This window comes from Nicotiana attenuata, chromosome 9 (genome assembly GCF_001879085.1).
Source record: "Nicotiana attenuata strain UT chromosome 9, NIATTr2, whole genome shotgun sequence".
Taxonomy (NCBI): domain Eukaryota; kingdom Viridiplantae; phylum Streptophyta; class Magnoliopsida; order Solanales; family Solanaceae; genus Nicotiana; species Nicotiana attenuata.
Genome location: NC_031997.1, coordinates 43,492,024 through 43,513,570, shown reverse-complemented (window position 1 = coordinate 43,513,570; position 21,547 = coordinate 43,492,024). Strand labels below are relative to the sequence as shown.

The 21,547-nt window shown below is 37.0% G+C and overlaps 1 protein-coding gene across 1 annotated transcript; it reads left to right on the top strand.

Moving 5' to 3' along the window:
- Positions 5,582 to 7,701, top strand: LOC109232326 (bidirectional sugar transporter SWEET10-like). Its single transcript, XM_019398058.1, has 6 exons — positions 5,582 to 5,877; positions 6,214 to 6,250; positions 6,340 to 6,550; positions 6,677 to 6,838; positions 6,932 to 7,051; positions 7,144 to 7,701. The coding sequence occupies exons 1-6, from the start codon at positions 5,829 to 5,831 to the stop codon at positions 7,459 to 7,461; spliced, it is 897 nt and encodes a 298-aa protein (XP_019253603.1). The 5' UTR covers positions 5,582 to 5,828; the 3' UTR covers positions 7,462 to 7,701.

Below are 21,547 nucleotides of genomic sequence, written 5' to 3'. Positions count from 1 at the left end.
TTAAATTAAAGTTATAATGTACCAAAATACGGTATTGAATTAATGTTGTAAGGTGATCTTAAAGAAGTCATATGAGATGTTAGATACAAACTAAAAAGAAAAGTATGACACATAAATTGAAATATATGGAGTAACTATTTTGAAATTTTCATTCTTTTTAAAATATCTAAGAGGTAGAACTTTACTCTTTAAATACAAAATTTTCCATATAGAATTAGTACAATCATTGGTAACTTTATACTGGTAGTGGAGTAGTATTTATTGCTAGAAAAACATCAGCAAACCTAGTTCGGACAATATATAGTGCAAAGATTCTTCCTCATATTTTGGGTTCGTACACAAAGTTAGTCCACTGCTGCATCAAAGTAAGTTCAATATATATAGGGAGTCTACCAGACCTAAGCTCATGAGTTTCCTATTTCTTTGACCAAAAAACAACCAAACTATTATGGTGGGTACTGGGGAAGAATCGCAGAAGGTTCCTATTATTATGTTATACTCTATTTGTCTCGATTCATATGAATTTCAAATTTTGAGAGTCAAACAAGTTTTATTTATCGTAATTTTTTTATATGCTTTTAAATTTTGAATTGTTAATTATTGTGACTTATAATACTTTTTATGCAGTTTTCAAATATGTAAACTATATTTCAAAAAAATTAAGGATCTATGTTTGAATTCGCGATCAAAATCAAGAAATTTGACCCTCATAATTTAAACTATATCGGATGGAGCGAGTATGTACTAGTTTAGTCTTAAACAATGGTAAAACATATGAAAAGAAGATTTGGTTTTATACTCCATTACTAAATGTTAATTTAGTTATATGATCTTTTCGTAAGAGATTAATAATAATAACACAAGTATATTTAAGATCATTTGTTTTATTCAAATGGTAAGTTAGAATATGAAATCATTTTTAATAACCAAAAGGACAAACAAAAAGATCGACGGACAAGGTGCAGACTACAGCCGAACATTAAATTCGCACGAAGTGCCATCCATGATTATATTGGTCTAACTGAAGAGGTAACATAAAAAATTAAGATGTGAATTTTTAATTTTAATATTGAAAAGTAGGAGAATCTATGCCCCGACATACTAAGCTATGAAACAAAAGTAGCTTAATTTAATGTTGTTTTATCGAAGTAACGGTCTAGTTTTACTCTCCACCTTAGTGCATAATCTCAAATTTTATTTCACATAAAATTGCGATCTTTACACCCTCTCAATTGTACCTTTCTTATGATCACTGCAACCCAGGTTCCACTTGGAAACTTATTTAAAAAATGAAAAGTGCGTTCTGCAAAAGAATGAAAGAATGGTGTTGATCAATTGTTGATGCCAAGGCTTGTGAGATGAACCATTCCTTGACCATTGGAGATTCTTCTTCTACTTCTTTAATACTTAGTACTCATTCGTAGTATTTTTAACTTTAGCAACATGCGTTGTCGTGGGATGGATAAGATCCCGTCACATTTTAACCAGAGATATTGGGTTCTAATCCTGAGTATGGAAAAAATCCTATTGGGAAGTGCTTCTCCCTTAATCGGTCTTACGCAATGCGAATTCGAATATAGTTGGGTTCCAATATGAATACCGAATCTCGACATGAGTAAACCCAAACAAAAAAATATTTTTAATTTTTTTATGAGAGAAGGTTATTGGAGGACAGAAAGGAATGCATGTGATGTCTTTCCACCCCTTTACTACTCCCTAGCTATTAGTGCCTTAGAAGGGAGAAGGGTACTTGTACGGCTAGTTTGAAGAGTCAAGACTTTGAGTTTTCATTTTTAGTCATTTGGTACCATTTATGCCAACTCATTTGGATTCTTGTCGAGCAAGATCTATCAAAGGAGAATCTCTCGTTAATATTCCCCAGTGCCAGTTTACATAAACCTTTTCGGAGTACTAGAGGCAAAGTGACTAACTTGTAGTGCGAATTCGCACGTAGAATTTTTCAATTTTGAACAAAAATTTATATATTTAAACTACATAAAAAGTATTATAAGTCACAATAGCTAACAATTCATAATTGATAAAAAGCTATTCGCAAAAAATGTGATTAAACAAACCTTATTTGACTCCTAAATAATATTTTAAGTATCACATATAGTGAAACAGAGGGAGTAAGAATTTTTTGATTTTGCTAATCTCAAACCACCCAGAATCATTGATTGAGATGGAGGGATTTTTCGTCCATCTCACTATATTTCATGATCAGACATTAAGCTAAAACGAAGACATTGAGTTGCAATGAATGTGAGAGTAGAACTTTAATTTTTCGGCGTTCAATATTGTATACGGTTAAAATCGATGATAGAGTTACCTCCAATTTTCTATTGTGAAGCGAAGAACGATGTTACTTGTTACTGGCTCGAGTGAGACCGAATATACCCATAGATCGGAACCAAGAACGGACGAATGATATAACGGATCTCGAGCACGGCCGAACCCAGAGGGAATCAAGCTCGAGTGAGATGAAGAATCAAGGGTAAAGAAATGCCGGTTAAAGAAGACAAACGGGGAGCCAAAAGGTCCGCCATTAGCCGAGAATTACGTTGCGGATCACACTCGATATTGGATACGGATCTTATTTTCGTGGGAGATAAGGAAGGAAAAGATTTTTTCCTTATTTTGACTTGTACTAGGGTTAAATCTCCTCTAGTATATAAAGAGGAGGACCCCTTCATTATTTGGTGGACTGCTTTCACGTATAATAAGGCAATAAAATTTACTTTGATTCTCAGCAATTGTTTAAGTGTTCTTCAGTTGTTCACTCGTTTATTCAGATCCGAGCTCTATCTCGAGGGCTCAATCGAGACCAACCTTTGGCCTTTAAGCTAAATACAAGGCTTAATTACTCTGTCACTTTGATTTGATCATTTTATCTTATTTCAATTCACCTATTTACTATTCTTTGATCATTTGTGTTAAATTAAACTACAAATCCTTTAAACCGTTAATTGTAATCCATTTTAAGGGGTAAACAAACATCTTTAATATTGCCTGACTAACGCATAGTGAAAGCTCGTATTCCAGCTCCAGATGATAGTTTACCGCTTCATGGAAGTTAAAATGCACTAAATAACTCATATTGGATTATTGATGCCTACTTAATTTACATTATGTTGGCTAGGGAATTATACTGAGATTAGATTCTCTGATGCCTTTGACCAAATGCCACCTTCTCAAGCGTGCAAAATTGGTTTTTATTTGCCAAACACAAAGTGGTCGACAAATTGAGAATTTGAATATAGATGGAACTTTGTACTGGTCGGTTTTATGTAAAATGATCAAAACATATTATTCCCAACTCCTACGTACTAAATTACGTTTTATCAGAATTTATATTACTTAGTCACCATCTTTTAACCGGGTCAATAATTCGTGAGGAATGTAATATATTTTTCGAATCAGTGACTAGAAATTCATCATGATTTTGGAATGTCATGTTATTTTAGGCTAAAAGTTAAATACGCTTTAAGTAAAGAAATTAAAGGTGTGCTTCATTTTAAGTGTGTATGTGGGGAGGGAAGGGAGGACCTTTAGTTACCTAAGAATAAAAGTTTGAGTTTCCCACGCAATTTGGACGATTTGATATTGCATCTTTTGATCTCAATCTCTCAATTGTTTAATCCTTCTTTTTATATATGAAATCATCAAAATCGTAAGGCAAGCAATGTGTACACATGGTATTATTATTGTACTACTAAGATTAAAGCAAGACATTTCAAAGTGGCAACACAACCTTAGCTTTATGGTAAAATATAATCAACCTTTGATTTAGATCATCAAACGGTACATTCAACACGATCCCCAAAAGAAAATTTATAAAGCAAGAGGGGAAGATGATATGAAATTGCATCAATTTGTTCAATCATTGAGAAAAGCTTAATTCATGCATGACATATGTAGTGGCTGTTCAATTTGAGAGAACAGTGTCCACAAAACCCTAAAGTTTAGTCCGTTCTTGTCTAAAGAAAATGTATCTCATCCAAGAAAAAAAGAAGAAAAAGGAAAAAAAAATTGGAAAAGTTTGCTGTTTAATAACATAAAGCACCAAAAGAACAACAACTTATCGAGCCAAACGAAATAAAAGAAGGCCTAATACTCTCTTAAAAGTATTAAAAATAATTTTTTAAAAATTTGTACGGTTTGTTTAGTGGTTGTGGGCTGGCATCAATCAATGTTTTAAAAGGTGCGGGCGTGAGGCGAGGCGTTTTAGCTCTGACGAGGCGAGGCGTAAGCCCTGAGACATGGGGCGTAAGTCCCACGGATCTTTAAATTTTACTAATTTCAAGAATTTTAAGATAGTATAAAATATAAAATAATTGTAAAAATTACATTAAAATCACAAAATTATAACAAATAATCTATTTAAAATATTTATAAATTATAATTCAACTATGAATAATAAGAAAAGTATGACAAATATCATAATATGCAAATTAGTTGCAACGTCGTTACAACTCAAACATCAAAAGTAATGTATTCGATACGAAATCTTATATGTATCTCTTAAGGAGTAATGAATCTTGAAAGAATTTCGATATTAAAATTTGATATTTTTCTTAAAATACTCCTTTTATTTAACATGCTTTCTATTTGTAAGAGAATTTATATAAAAACATAATTCACAATTTAAATATGATTCTCTAGCATCATTTATTTTTAAGTTTCAACAAGTTAATAAAGTGACACATAATTCACCATACAATATCATGATAACTAATTATTTGTAAATAGTTACTAGCTNGGGCGAGTCCCAATTCTGCCTTTTAAAACAGAGGCATCAATTAAGCCTAATTCACGTAAATAGAAGCATATTATGATAAACATGTAACAAGCATGCAATATACAAATTTATGAAAGAGTGCAAAAAATATAGCGCGTGTGTATANTAAAGTTCTATTAGGCGAGCCCAGTACGCTGGGCGTTGGGCGTGTTCGGGGCATAAGCCCCGATGGCCGAGGCGTAAGTCTCACGGAACTAAGCCCCACACATAAGTCCAGGGGCGTTATACGAGTGCTCCGCCCCGGGGCGAGCCCCGGGCGAGTCCCAATTCTGCCTTTTAAAACAGAGGCATCAATTAAGCCTAATTCACGTAAATAGAAGCATATTATGATAAACATGTAACAAGCATGCAATATACAAATTTATGAAAGAAAGTTGGTTCCATATATTTATTTACTTACGTTATACACTATACAGATAAATGACAACCCACCAGGACAAGATAAAGTCTAGTAAAGCAATGCAAAGCGAAGCATATCCTGCTTTTCATCAGCCATTGCAGCAAATTGATCTTCTCATGAAATAGAGCCACAACTCTATGTCCCAAACTCTATTATTGATGCCAAATGGAAACCATTGATTGGTCCTTCAATCATTTCTGGTTTTGTTTTTTAGCTGATTAAGAGTTCATTTTGTAGAGAAATACATTAAAATCAAACCCCTCCAAAAAAATAAAGCATGAGTTGTAAGCCTTAGTGCCCCTAAGGATTGGGTAATGACATAATAAAAGAGAGTATTGGGACCCTTGAAATTGATATTGCCCATTGCACCTCTTCAGTGTGCACTTTTGCATTTTCTTAAATAAAATAAAATATTTATACAAATAACAATAGAGAACAAAAGATCTTTTACTGTAGCACCTACTTTCCCACCCCTTACCCTATATAAATGCATCAACCAAGACCTTCTCATTTCACTTTCAAGTAGAACTTGCTAGTCTTTTGCAACTCTTGGCACTTCTTTGTGAGCGAGCAATAGAGAAAGGGCTAGAGATTTGAAATTCTTTGGTTAGAAATACAAAAAAAGAGAATATGGCTGGTTTTTCTACAGATCACTGGGCTTTTGCTTTTGGTGTCCTTGGTAAATATAGCCTCTTTTACCTTCTTGACATTATTGTTTTTCTTTCAGCTGATTATTTTCACACCTATATTTCGTCATAGTATTCGTCAAGAGAAGAATATTAGTGAAGACCCAGTGTGCATGTAATGTATAATAACTAATCATAATATTTAGGCCTTGGTAAATATGAGCACATCTACAAGTAGTTAATGTGATAGTCACTACGTCGTACTAGCATATGTTTTTAAGTTATTTACGTGTTTCTCCTAAATCATTTGTTTAATTTCTAAAATATATGGTCAAATATTTGTATTATAAACTTATCGTGTTTTTGTTTATTTCTTTTGAAACTTGCAGGTAACATCGTCTCATTCATTGTATTCCTTTCTCCAATGTAAGTTTCCACTTGCTTTCTTTTTTATTTTAATATGGTAACTTTTTTTTGGCTTTTATTTTAACACAATATTTTCGCATTTTTGCCAGGCCCACGTTTTACAAAATTTACAAGAAGAAATCAGCTGAAGGTTATCAATCAATTCCATATGTGATTGCTCTATTCAGTTCCATGCTTTGGATATACTATGCATTTCTCAAGACCAACACGACCCTTCTCATCACTATAAACTCCTTTGGGGTTTTCATTGAAACTATCTACGTTGGTTTCTACCTTTTCTACGCACCAAAGAAGGCCAAGGTAAGGTTTTTTTCATGGCATCCACTGGACAACTATTTTTTTTCCTTTTTTAGGAGTTCTTATTTTCCATCGTTTCTTTTCCTTATAAAGGAAGAATATTTGATGTTAAAAATTTAATTAATGCAGGTCCAAACTGTGAAGATGCTCCTATTATCAGTGGTGGGTGGCTTTGGTGCTATAGTTCTGGTTACCCAATTTCTATTCAAAGGAGCAGTTCGTGGACAAGTTGTTGGATGGATTTGCCTTGTGTTCTCCTTATGTGTGTTCGTAGCGCCCTTAGGCATTGTGGTGAGCTTTTGCATACAAATATTGGTCGTCTTCTCTATTTTTTTTCCCATGCGTGAAGAATATAATGCTGAAATTTTTTCTCACTTTATGCAGAGAAAAGTTATAAAAACAAAGAGTGTGGAATACATGCCATTACTCCTATCAGTTTTTCTCACATTAAGTGCAGTGATGTGGTTCTTCTATGGTCTTCTACTTAAGGACATCAACATAGCTGTAAGTTCTTCAATTGCATGTATCCACGTACGTAAAATTTATTGGATCTCATCAATGTAAGTCTAATTAAGTGTACTTGTTATCTTTTGTAGGCTCCAAACGTATTGGGATTCGTCTTTGGTATTCTCCAAATAGTGCTCTACGTAATATACAGCAAAAAAGAGAAGGCAATTCTAAAGGAGCAGAAACTTCCGGAGATACAAAAGCCAGCAGTCATTTTGTTGGACGAGAACATGAACAACAAGAAGCTTCCAGAACTAACACAAGAACAGATTATTGATATAGTGAAACTTGGTTTAATGGTTTGCTCAGATAAAGCTCACGTAGAGTCGTGTCCGCATGATACTACATGTGCAGCTAAAGCTCATGAGAACACACCGCCCAAGCTGCAAACAGTGGAAGCTGCTTAAGACAATATTAGAACTTCGAGTTTGGAATTGGCATTGATTTCAGTGCACTATTGCACAAATATTCTTGCCACTCCTTTGTTTTACTCTTTCCTAATCCTAAAATGTGTTTGTACACAAGTTTATTAGTTAGATCTTAATTAGCTCTTGTTTCATCTAAGCTTTTTCTTGGGTGTTGATACATAGAGAGGCTAGCTGTGTGTTGAATTTTCTTTTATAGCAATAAAAGCAACTTTTCTCCAACGTTCATTGAGTTAAACTTTCTATATTTTATTTATAGAATAGATAGCCTTTCCTACGGCTAACTATTCTTCTAATTGAAAGGAACACATCCTTTAGAAGTTAAAATTTCTGTTTGACGTATTGTTTTAATGCACTATCTCCTGAACAATATTTTTAGATCTGGTTGGCTTGATATATTATGATAAATAAAAGAAAAGTCTTTTGTTAATTTAATTTAGCACTTAAACAAATTATAAAAGAACAACTAAATAAATTAAGGATGTTAATTAGTTGGGCTGGTTAGTAATAGCCCATTGTTATACTTTAGACACTTTCTTCTCTATTGCTGGTGCTTCTTCCCTGCTGCTTCTCCTTTTTTTCTTTTTCTCTTTTGAAACTGGAATAATTTATTACTTTAAACTATGTAAAGTCTGACAAAAGATCCAAAGGATCATTACAAACAGCTGAAAGGCCTTGTATGGCATTAAGGTTGCCAATTTTTGCAAGCTTCCTACAGTTACTTTCACTAACTAACTTATTGATTGGTAGATGAAAAACCCTCCTTGTCCGCCAGCATCCTGGGTTCAACGAAGGTAGGGGTTACTACATAGCAAACTAAACCATCATGCTTCGGTTGCCTAGCTCCTTCCTGTGCCAACAAGTGAGCTATTTCATTTCATTGGCGAAAGTTATGCCGGATCACCAGCTCCTTCCCCTTCCTAGATATCAACCACCTGCAGAATTGCAAAAGAAAGTCATAAGAGGTGTTGCCTTCCTGTAATAGTTCAATTACCTGGGTTGAGTCGGTTTCTATCTTACACGGCCATAGATGTCACGACCCGGATTTTCCACCCTCGGGAGTCGTGATGGCGCCTACTAGTGAAAGCTAGGCAAGCCAATTATTACGATTATTTAACCATTTTCATTTTTAATTCCTTAACAATTTTAAAGCAACATAACAAAAGCAGCGAAAATAATAATAACAAAAACAATGCGGAAGACGAAATTTGATAGTTTAGATTAATACAAACTACGAAGTCTAAGTACAACTCTATCCAGAATCTGGTGTCACAATGTCACAGACCATCTATGAATACTACAAATAAAGTCTGAATAGAATACACGAATCTGTGTCTGAATAAGTAAAAACAGGAAGAAAATGATAGAAGGTGACGCCAAGGCCTGCGGACGCCTGCAGGACTACCTCGGGTCGCCTGAGGGACTGGAAGCAGCAACCTCACTGTGGTCCAAACGCTGCAGCACCAGGATCTGCACACAGTGCAGAGTGTAGTATCAGCACAACCGACCCCATGTGCTGGTAAGTGCCTAGCCTAACCTCGGCGAAGTAGTGACGAGGCTAGGACGAGACTACCAAATAAACCTGTGCAGTTAAATCATATACATCGGAAAAGTAAAGGCAAAAATTTACAGGTAAAGATAGGAGGGGGAAAACATGCTGCGGGGAAATCGAGTAACAACGGAAAACCAATAAATAAACGTAAAGAACACCATAACTCAATTATCAGCAAGAATTAGGAAGTCAAAGACAAGTGCACGTCATCACCCTTCGTGCTTTTACTCTCGTCCTCACCATAAGAATCAATATAATCGGCACGGCATCACCCTTCGTGCTTTTACCTCACATAATCATGGCACGGAATTATCCTTCGTACATTATCACTCATATCATGGCACGGCATTGTACATCATGCGACACGGCATCACCCTTCGTGCTTTAACCTTACAATATCGGCACGGCATCACCCTTCGTGGATTAACACTCTCTCACAAATATCATGCATGGCATCACCCTTCGTGCTTTTACACTCTTCCTTACCCAAACAACAATCACAAAGCAATACGGGCAAGGGAATCAATAAAATCACAGTAGAATCTCGGCAAGGGAACAATAGCATAACAACAATATCCCAGCAAGGGAAACAATATCAAAAGCAATAACATCCCGGCAAGGGAGACAAAATCATAAACCTCTTCTCTTTTTCCATAATTACTTCACAACTCAATTCATAACTTGAGCCAACGCTCTACGATGTTCAATTACCGATAATACTTAAAAATCATCATATAAAGCATGATCAATACGAAACGGAGTCACATTTACCATAATATAAGACTCACGGACATGCTTGACACCGACGTATAAATACTCTTCACCATGCCTATATGTCGTACTCAACAATTAACACATAGCAAATAAGACACAACTCCTAATCCCTCAAGCTAAGGTTAGACCAAACATTTACCTCAATGCCACGAACACAATTCAAGCCTCAACTACCGCTTTACCTCTTGTTTCCACCACCAATTTGCTTGTATCTAGCACAATTTACTTAACGATATCAATAAATGCTAAATGAATCAATTCTAATGCATGAAAATAGGTTTTCTAAAGTTATTCCCAAAAAGTAAAAAATCGACCCCGGGCCCACATGGTCAAAACCTGAGGTTCGAACCAAAACCCGATTACCCATTCACCCACGAACTCAAATATATAATTTATTTTGACATCGGACCTCAAATCGAGGTCCAAATCCCCAAAATTTGAAAATCCTAAGTTCTACTCAAACCCCCTAATTTTCCCCATGAAAACCCTTGATTTTGGATTGAAATCATGTGAAAAGATGTTATAGATTAAAGAAAATGAGGTAGAAATGACTTACAATTGGTTTGGAGAAGAACTTTTCTTTAGAAAATCGCCCAAAAGTGTTTAGGTTTTGAGAAGGTTTGAAAAATGAAGAAAAATGCGTCTAAGTCCAAATTAACTGGTCTCAGATGTCACAATTGCGACTAGGGTTTGCAATTGCAAACCCCTTCAGGACCTGCTATCTTCGCAAATGCGAAGAATATGTCGCATTTGCGACCCTGGAAAAATCCGGTCACCTTCGCATTTGTGAGGGACCAGTCGCATTTGCAATAAAAGTGTCGCATTTGCAACTTCTGGCATGTGCTAAAGACTTCGCATTTGCGAAGTATACCTCGCATTTGCGAGACAATGATGGCCTTGGGTTCTTCGCATTTGCGATGGAATTCTCGCATTTGCGGACCCTGCGAGATCAGAGGCTTGCTACACATCTGCAACACACCAGCAATTCCCCTAAGTCCAATTTCACTCCTGGCCTATCCAAAACACACCCGAGACCTCGGGGCTCCAAACCAAACATGCACGCAAGTCCAAAAACATCATACAGACTTGCTCGTGCGATCAAATTGGAGGGCCAGAATTTCCATATGTGAACATGTTAATGCCAGTATTCCCTCATGGAATCCTAGAATCTAGTTGCCAACACTGTTTCTTATGAATCCACCTATGCCTCCATGTTTTTTTGGAAAGCTCCATCCACATTAAGCTTAAACAATCCAGTACGTGGTTTATGCCAATTAGTGTCACAGTTAACCTTCCTTGAAGGACAACTTTCTCGACTGGTTAGGAGAACAAATTTTGTAGTTTGTTTGATGATTAAGGGAATAGAAACATAATTAGAGGTATTGTATCAATCTTATTTCTATTAAGCCAAAGATTCCAAATAGCGAAAGGGAAAAATTGAGACCAAGTAATCAATTTAGAGGGTATGGTAGGATTAGAAAATCTTAATCTATCAAGCTAAAGGTGATCCTCAGACTTTGGTTAGTTGATGCTTTGATTGAGGGATTGCCAATTTTTTTTTGCTATATAACAGTGAATGAAAATATGGGAGATGTCCTCAATATCGTTATATTACGACAAATAGTGCAAACTTTGTCTACGTTCATTCCTATATGGTGGAGATAGGATCTGCAAGGTAGTCTATTATGGTAACATCCATAGAAGGATTTTAATTTGTTGGGATAGTATACTTCCCAAATCAAACTAAAACTTTTGGTCGGTATCATATCTGATTCAATTAGATTATAGCAAGAAGCTGTAGAGAATAAATCATTGCTATTGGTTCCCAAATCAAATAGTCATGCCTCTATCTATTGGTAAATTAATAGAGAAAATTTTCCCAACTATATCGTCTGGCAGAATCAACGAGATATTATTCAGGGCCTAATTGTTTTGCTTAATAAGGACCTTGATAGTTAGAGAAGAGTCTTTTTTTGTTAGGGGACCTTCAATAACATTTCTTAGGCAGGGAGTCAAGTCTAACTAAACCACTTATAGCATCAATATTTTTAGTAAGGCCATGGGAGGTTGCGAAAGAATTTTCAATGTAACTTTGGGCATGAGCAAGGATATCTCTTTGGTTATCAATCCAATTCCTTTAGTCATCTTTAAATAAACTAACGTGATTTCTTCTTCTTCTATTAGAAGCTATTATATGAAAAAATCTTGTGTTAGCATCACCATCATTAAGCCAAGATATTCGTGATCTAAGTCTCCAGTAGTACTTCTCCAATTTTAGGATATTATTGAATTCTTCTTTTAGAGAGAATCTAGATTTTGGAGAAAGGAGCTAGAGACATAGTTATGAGAATTTTGAATGCCCTTGAGACGAGCCAAAAAATTCTCTTCTTTTTCCTAAAAATATCACCAAAGGTCTCCTTACTCCAATTGGAGACATTAATTTTGTGAACCTATGCGTGGCTTCTATAAGATTAGAACTAAGCCAGTTATTGCGCACCAAATTAATAAAATCAGGATGCGTGCACCAAATATTTTCCAATCTATAAGGCTTATGAAGTGGTTCATAGGAAAAGGAGTTAATGTTTAAGAGTAGAGGTTTATGATCGGAATAGGTTTTGGGTAGGTGAGTCACTATTGTGTTATAAAATAATTTAGCTCATTCTTCATTAGCAAAGAAATAATCAAGTCTTTCCATAATTAATCCATTTAGAATTTTCCTATGATTTGACCAAGTAAATTTGCTACCTTTATAACCTAAGTCCATCAGCCTATAGTTGTTAATGTAATTCCAAATCGTAGATGTTCTAGAAATGCTTACTGTTCTGCCTCCAAATTCTTCGGATAACATGGTAATGTCATTAAAATTTTATCCCACTAACCAAGCCCCTTTATAACTTTGGATATATTGATCATATTTTCCCACATAATATCTCTTGCATGTCTATGTGTACTAGCATAAATAGTGCTTAATAACCAAGGAAATAAAAAAGGGAGTACCTCTATCATTGCATGTATCTCCTGACCCCTCCTCGTGAAATTGTTGACAGTGACCAAATTGTGATTGTTTCCCATTTGACCAAATTTGTATTGCTTCCTACTAGTTCTTGAGCGGTTGGGTGAGGGGGGGGGGGATTGTTTCCCATTTGTATTGGGTTGTTGTTCTTGGAATTTGCATGTCCTGTCGTTTTATCCATGTCCCATGGAATGAAGATGGGATTGATTCGAGAGATTTCATCTGGTAGAAAGAATGGAAGATCCAATGGAAGGTTTAGTGGAACTTGTGGGTTTGCATGGGGAGGAAGATTTCATTGGTATTGCATGGATTGAATTAGGTTTTGGTTCATGGTTGGGGCATGTGATTGAAGCACATTGTTAATCCACATTTGGTTCATATAGTTGTTCATGGCTAATCTCATCCCCTCCAAGATCAGTTGGCAAGGTAAGGGGTACGCTGCATGATTAGAACAGTATATTGGCCGTTGATGTCTGATAAGTAGGGATTTTGACTATTTGCTCTCTTTTACTTGCGTTTTAGCTCAAAAATACTCAAAGGTATTCCCGAAAACTAACAAATTGTGCTTACTTGCAGGAATATTGGGAAACGATCCAAAGAAGTCAAAAACCAACTCATAAAGGAGTCTAAAGTGGACAAGAACAAAAATAGGGCAAATGAGATAGCAGTGCGGACCGCATAATTCTAGTGCGGCCGCATAAGGAGATTCAGAGAGTATGTTATGGCCAGAGGGAGTGCGGACCGCACTGGAATTGTGCAGCCACAGGAGATCAAGTGCGGCCGCATCCACTTTTATGTGGACCGCAGTTCTGAAGGTTCAGAGAGCTGGAAAATGAAGGAGTGCGGACCACATCACTTTTGTGCGGCCGCATAATCCTTAGTTTGGCTGCACCTACTTTTATACGGACCGCAGAAGCCTGAAGAGTTCAAGCCCAGTTTCCCAAGACTACGGACCGCACTAGAATTGTGCGGCTGCAGAAGCCTATTTTGTGGTCCGCATCAGAATTATGCGGCAGCATAACCTCCGTAAGGTCATTTTTGTCAGATATTTTTAGCTTAGTATTAATACAACTTTTTGTTATTTTTATATTAAGTTTAGTTTGCAGAGGTGCACCTGAATGTTTTTCTTTACTTCTTTGAGTAAACTTGTATTAGATTCACTTCTTAACATTAGTTTTTCTTTGTTTAATCTATGATTATGCATTCTACCTTAATTTCTTCTTGTATTTCTTTATTTTCTATGAGTATCTAAATCTTTAGCTAGGGTTATGACCCAACCCTAGTATGGGTACTTAATGGGTATTTAATTTTAGGGCTTGTTTGTGATTGGGTTAGTGATATCTAGCCTTGTTTATTGTCGCGCCCCCTTTTTCCTCGCGGAATTCGGGTTTTGACACTTTGGGACAACTCCTTTTCCTTTAGCGAATTGGGTATGAGCTTTGAAGAGTCGCCACCTAAAGGATTAAGGTGCGTTAGGGCACCTGGAACAAATAACTCATGAACTAGTTGACATTACCAGAGATTGGGTAAGGGCTCGAAATTACCTTGAGGGAAAGGTGTTAGGCACCCCTCAAGGTCCACAACGGTGGGTCCCGGCCAAACTCAATTTAAGCGAATTAGTCTTTCAAGCAGATAAACAAACAAATATCACTTTTAAACAAGGAGTAAAAGGGGTCCTAGGTTCTTTAGCCTATAAGATCACTTCTGTGTAATACTTGGTAATCGTCCCCAATTTGGGGTGCTACACATAGCATTAGCGCACATGTCATCATATTCTTTACTATTCGATTACCCTTCCCTTTTGATTATTACCTAAGCATTCTAATAATATCAAATACGTATCCTATGCGTGCGCTACCCGTTCCGTGCCTGTAGCCGTGGAGGTGTTTAGGACCTCTATTTAAGGTGGTTCCAGACTCAGCTATGTTGTTTAGAAGGAGAAAACTAAGCGACAAACAAAAGTCAAATAGGACTATCACATAAAGATGCAATTAAAGGGGGCTCATATTTACCTCCACAAATAGACAAAACAAGTGCACGCCATTCAAACCAGCAGGTTTTTTTTTTTTTAAATTTTAGGAGTCCTATAGGCAAGATATCTAAATGAGTACAAACAGAATATACAGTAGTTTTATTTAGGCGAGGCAGTGAGTACCTATCAGTTTGCCTACTGATTTTTATTACTTACTGAATATGAGCACATTTCAAGCAACAGGAAAATCACAATTTTAAACCCAGGATTTGATTATCCTACAGGCTTGCCTAAGTGATAACTGGCAGAATCCTATAGACATGGCATCTAGACGTTAGTCAGACAATAATTTTATAAACCAGTGATTGATTCTTAACAGGCAGATTTTATCTTTTAGACCCCATAGGCATGCTTTCCAGGTACTAGAACTGATTAAAGGCGTTATTTAACGGCATAGAAACTGATTTCATACACGTTCCCTATAGGCATGATATCTAAATGCCGAAACTGATCACAAGCGTTATTTCATGACACAGGAAACTGATTTTAGACACTTTCTTTATAGACATTATATCTAGTGTTGAAGCTGATGTTAAACATGATTTTCTATGGGCAGGATATCTTAGTGAGCAGAATGTTATAATAGTTGATAATTCCCAAAGAAAGATCCTATAGGCATGGTTTCTAATGCACATTGAAACTTGAGAATATGCATGAACATGAATTTTGATACAGAATTAATAAATGTCCTATAACAGGATTTCTAGGATGCAAAGTGTGAAAATTCAGGATTTTAAAGAATGAGATAAGTTCTATAGGCATGGTTTCTAATGCATATAAGTAAACAATCATCACATCAACCTATAGGCATGATTTCTAATGCATATAAATGATCACAACAACCTTATAGGCATGATTTCTATCCGATCCCAACAAAGATATATAATATCCCTCCCAGCTTTACTAATAACCCCAATATCTGTTTTTACAAAGATTATTATTACAGAGCAATATGAATAAATTACACAATGAAAGACCCATTATACTATAGGGAGCCTTCATAGGCCCAATATCAACCTGGGAACCAGGCCTTCAAACATAGCATCTCTGAGCATAGTGGTAGCCCATCCATAACACATAAAACTGGTTCCTGGTGTGTCAAAGTTCCCAAGGGCCTCAGGGACCCCGGGCAATGCTCACACCAGAATCAGATGTTCAACAAAATTCAAAGGATTGAAGAACCAGCCCCATTGTGTCAGAGTTAAGAGGAGTCTCATGGACCCTAAGCAGTGCTCACACTTGGGGTGGCAGGACCCTAGATAGCTAAGAGTAAGAGTTGAAAATAGTATATAAAAGTAGGAAGTAGTTTTAGAAAAAAAAACAGTTTGGATTTTTAGAAGTGAATAAAAATAGGTTGCAAACAGAACATGACCAGGTTTCAGCAGATTGATTTAGATTTAGTTACCAGTAGTTAAACAAAGACAGGAACACCGAACATATAGACAGAACAGAGTTACAAACAAAGTTTCACATTGCTAGAGCTGATTTAGTCTATCAACTATTACTAAATGGAATCATATAGACATGTATTTAACAGATAGAAACATGCTGAAGTCAAATGGCTAACCAGACAGTCATACAGAAAAGATAGTGATAATCTAAAAACACATTATTCTTGAAAGAAGCATGCAGGAACCATGAGTTGCTAAGGTAGACTATCATCACATAAAACATGACAGGAATTGGGGCATGCTAGTTGGGAAATAAGCAAATAAGTGTCATGGATCAAACATGAACATGCTATCATATAGAACAGGACAGGACTTAAGTCATGCTGGTTGGGAGAAATATAGGGAAGAACAGAAGCATGTTGGAATACTAACCACACAACCACATGGGGCAAAGAGGTAACAAAACTAAAGCATACTGGTTAAAATAAACAAGAAGCATATAATAAACATGTACATGTTGATGTTCAGAGTGAACTAATCATAGAAGTCATAGAGAATAGGAATTGAAGCATAGTAGTTGAGAAGGAGATGGCTAGGAAGCAAATATCAATGCAGAAGTATACTGAGACACATAGCACATGGAAGAGATTATGATAACAGAAACAGGGGCATACCAGTTAAGAGATAGCAAACAGAAAGGTGAAGGCAAGCTGAGTCTAATAGTCTAGCCTTGGCTTTCAGCCGGCTAGACAGTGCAACAAACACAAGTAACAGAAAGAATTACAATGGAGAGTGTGTGTGAATAAGAGTTTGTGTGTGTGTTTCTGTATCTTTCTGAGTGTGTTCGTGTATTTGAAAGAAATTAGAATGGGATTTATATAGCACTTAGCAGAGTAAAGCAAATAAGGCAAAGAATAATTCAGAGTTCACAAATAAGGTATACAAATATAATCAATCAGTTAATTGGGGCTAAACTAAATCAAATAACTCAACAGAATCCAGGAAAGACCCCTTAAAATAGGGGAAATCAATTAACAGCCCAGATTAGAGGTTAAACAAGGCAATAAAATCAATCAAAGACCATCTAGGAGTCGGCTAAAGCAATCAAATCCCATAAATTTGGTTAATAAACTAATTAAGGCAAGTAGTACCAATTAGGGGTCACAAATAAGGAAATAGGTAGAAAATCACAGAGAAGTATCAATCATGGCAGAAAAAAAAATATAATTTGAACCCTAATAAGATCAGTCAATCTCTTCTAATTGATAGAGATAAAAATAACGGGCAAATACCAGAGCAACTAATGGAATAATCAGAAACCTTAGGGTTTAGAACATAGACAGTCAAGTAAATAAAGAGTAATGGAATCAAACACTCAAACTTCTTTAGAAAAGTTTTGCAGAAACGCGAAGAAAATGAAACCCTAGTTTTAGAGAAAACATTAAAATCGGTTAATAGTAAGGAAGAAACAGAAGGTTTGGGAGAAAAATACCAGGTAAACTTAAAATCATTTCAGATCTACTAGGATCTGAACAGACTGAGGTAGAAAAAGATGAGGGTTTTTTAAAAATGGAACGAGGTGAGAAAAAATCCAGTTAAGAACCGGAGTTTCGAGACATAAATATAAAGATACAATACTCACAAATGTAGCGATGAACACGAAGCAGGTTCATCGGAAAAAAATAAAGAGTCTAGGTTGACTCTGAGTTGAATCTCTTTGAGATTCCTTCAAAACACGAAGAACTCGAACAACCAGTAGAGGTAGGAGGTCGGATAAGGCGGTAAATCACGAAATGATTCCATTTCCGATTGGGAATCAAAGGGATTTGGGAGGAATTTTGAGTGACAGTGCTCTAGGGTTTGAGAGCGTCTGAGAGAGAAAGAGGAGGAGAGGATTCAGAGGCGGCGTAATTGGAGAAGTGAGTAGGGTTTTGGGTGTTAGGGTAATTAAAAAAGGAAAGAGAGTCTTGGATCGTTGATCTTTGAGATCAGCGGCCAGGATTGATTCCGGACTGGGGCGGGTTATTTGGAGATTGGGTCATGTGTTACCTTTAAATGGGCTAGGGTAGATTGGGTTATGATTTTAATTGGGCTGGGGGGGGGGGTAAAAATTTGGGATAGGTCCGAAATTAAAACAAAATTAAAAGAGTGTATTTGTTAAATACCCAATTAATTTAATAAAATAATTTTATAAAATAATTTATAAATGATAAGAATATCATTTGTGCATGAAAATGATTTAAAATAATTACTTAGCATTATAAAAATGTAAAAAGTTATTTTCTTGTGAAATAAGGTATTTATGCACACATGGGGCCATGTTTCACGGCCTGGTTTTTGAGCTGCCTACATATCCCTGGTTTTACAGGAATTAGGCCATGTATAGTTCTGGACCCAATGGTGAATGAAGCTGATGGAGTTGTTATAGGAATGGTAGCAAGTTTCGGAAAGGCTCCTTCTTTGGGGAGGATAGTATTATATGGGTTTATGCTGAGTTATGAGTACGAGTCTGAAGTGTAACGGATGTATCATAAGGTAGATATCTGAACGGTCACAGAGTAAAGGTGGGTAATTGATGGGAGTCGAATACGTTTGAAATAATGGTAAGGCACAAATGGAAACCGGAAGGGTATGAGGGGAAACCGGAGCGAAGGTTGCTCCTGTTTGAAGAACGGTTACTTCCTGGATTACCTGCAAAACTTAAAACACAATGCATGCGAGTATATAAAGTTGCGAGAATTTAAACATGATGCAAATTCCCTTTGGACCATGAAAGGTTGTCTTTGGACAGTGAAGATGACGTCCTTAGACCATGATGCCCGGGGCCATGAATCATGAGATAAGAGATTCGCAGGCCATGAGATGATGTTCTCGGGCCATGAAAATGGTGCCTCTGTACCATGATGCCTTTGAATAATGATGTGCAGTATTGAGAGATCCTCAGGCCATGACATGGTATCTTCAAGCTATGAGGATGATGCCTTCGGACTATGACGCCTTTGAACAAATTGGCTATACATCAGCCCATGAAATGCAGAGATATGGTACCAAAAGTAATAACAAGGCAAAGCTTAGCTCTGTGCAGAGTTTGGGGGCAGAGCTTAGCCCCGAGAGAAGAAGATAATGCAAATTGAAAGTGGAGCAACACTTATGCAGAGGGAGACAATTCTTAGTCTCACGAGAAGGCAGTGTTTTGCCTTACACAAATAGGGAGGCCGGGCTTAGCCTCATGTAAGAAAGGGAGACAATGCTTAGTCTCATGCGGAGAGAAGGCAATGCTTAGCCTTATGCAAATATGGAGGCAGGGCTTAGCCTCATGCAAGGATAGAGACAGAGCTTAGTCTCATGCAAAGAGAAGGCAATGCTTAGCCTTGTGCAAATATGGAGGTAGGGCTTAGCCTCATGCAAGAATTGAGACAACGCTTAGTCTCATGCAGAGAGAAGGCAATGCTTAGCCTTATGCATATATGGAGGCAGGGCCTAGCCTCATGCCAGATTTGAGACAGGGCTTAGTCTCATGCAGGGGAAGGCAATGCTTAGCCTTATGCAAATATGGAGGCAGGGCTTAGCCTCATGCAAAATTTGAGACAAGGCTTAGTCTCATGCAAAGAGAAGGCAATGCTTAGCCTTATGCAAATATGGAGGCATGGCTTAGCCTCATGCAAGATTTGAGACAAGGCTTAGTCTCATGCAAAGAGAAGTCAATGCTTAGCCTTATGCAAATATGGAGGCAGGGCTTAGCCTCATGCAAGATTTGAGACAAGGCTTAGTCTCATGCAAAGAGAAGGCAATGCTTAGCCTTATGCAAATGTGGAGGCAGGGCTTAGCCTCATGCAGGATTCGAGACAGGGCTTAGTCTCATGCAAAGAGAAGGCAATGCTTAGCCTTATGCAGTGAATGAGTAGCAGATAGGAGTAGGATATTTCTTAGTTGGAGATATATTTGCGTCTGGTGGCCTGATCGATAGTGATTTTGATACATGTATATTTGCGGATACTCCTGTTATGTTCACCGTGCCTGCATCCAAAGAAAAATCGTGAGTTTTGTAGGGGGAGGTTGGTTCGTGCTCTTGTCTTCTTGCTCTGCTTTGTTCTACTTTGGGAACCCTGTTCGAGTTACCCTGGGTAACACCTGGCTGTCATAGAAATGAAGTTTTCGAAAATACATACTCATTGATGAAATAGAGTTATTTTAGAAAACATAGTGGTATATAATATCAAATAAATTAAATGAACTAATCACTGTAACACTTTAGAGGCATTGCGGCTTCCTTGCACTAGAATTTTGAGGATCCTCCTCGAAATTCTGCCCCAGTTTGGTAAATGATCCTCGACCATTTTGCATGTGACGGAATTTGTCGGATCTGCTCCAGAATTTTGAGAATCCTTCTCTAAATTCTTCCCCAGTTGCTTAATCGACTTCTGACTGTCTGGCATTTGATGGCGTCGGCTGGACTTGCTCCAGAATTTTGAGGATCCTCCTCAAAATTCTGCCCCAGTTTCTGGTTCTGGGGGAAATGAAGATTTTATTAAGATATGACCGAACCCACAGGGCTGGCTACGTATCCCTCGTAAACAGGAATCAGGTCAAGCGTAGTTCAATTACATCAGATGAATGAGTGTAAGCAATCTAAACATAATATCTCTTGACTGCATCTGAATTGATAAGTTTTGGCCAAACTTCTCCGTCCATTTCTGCAAGTATGAGCGCTCCTCTTGTTAGTACTCGATGAACCATGTAGGGCCCTTGCCAATTGGTTGAAAATTTTCTTTTAGCTTCATCTTGATGCGGGAAGATTCGCTTCAGCACCAGCTGCCCCGGTGTGAATTGCCTTGGTTTGACCCTTTTGTTTAAAGCTCTGGACATTCTGTTATGATAAAGCTGACCATGACACACTGCATTCATCCTTTTTCCATCTATGAGGGCTAGTTGCTCATAACGGCTTCTTATCCATTCTGCATCACTGAGTTCGGCTTCTTGTATGATCCTTAAAGAAGGAATTTCTACCTCAGCTGGAATGACAACTTCGGTAACCATAAACCAGTAAATAGGGAGTTGCCCCAGTTGATGTGCGAACTATGGTACTGTATCCCAATAGGGCAAAGGGTAACTTCTCGTGCCATTGTTTTATGATTTTCTACCATCTTCCTTGGCTTCTTCTTGATGTTCTTGTTGGCAGCTTCCACAACTCCATTCATTTGAGGCCTGTATGCTGTAGAGTTTTTGTGTTTGATTTTGAAGGTTTCACACGTTGCTTTCATCAAATCACTGTTGAGATTGGCAGCATTATCAGTGATAATGGACTC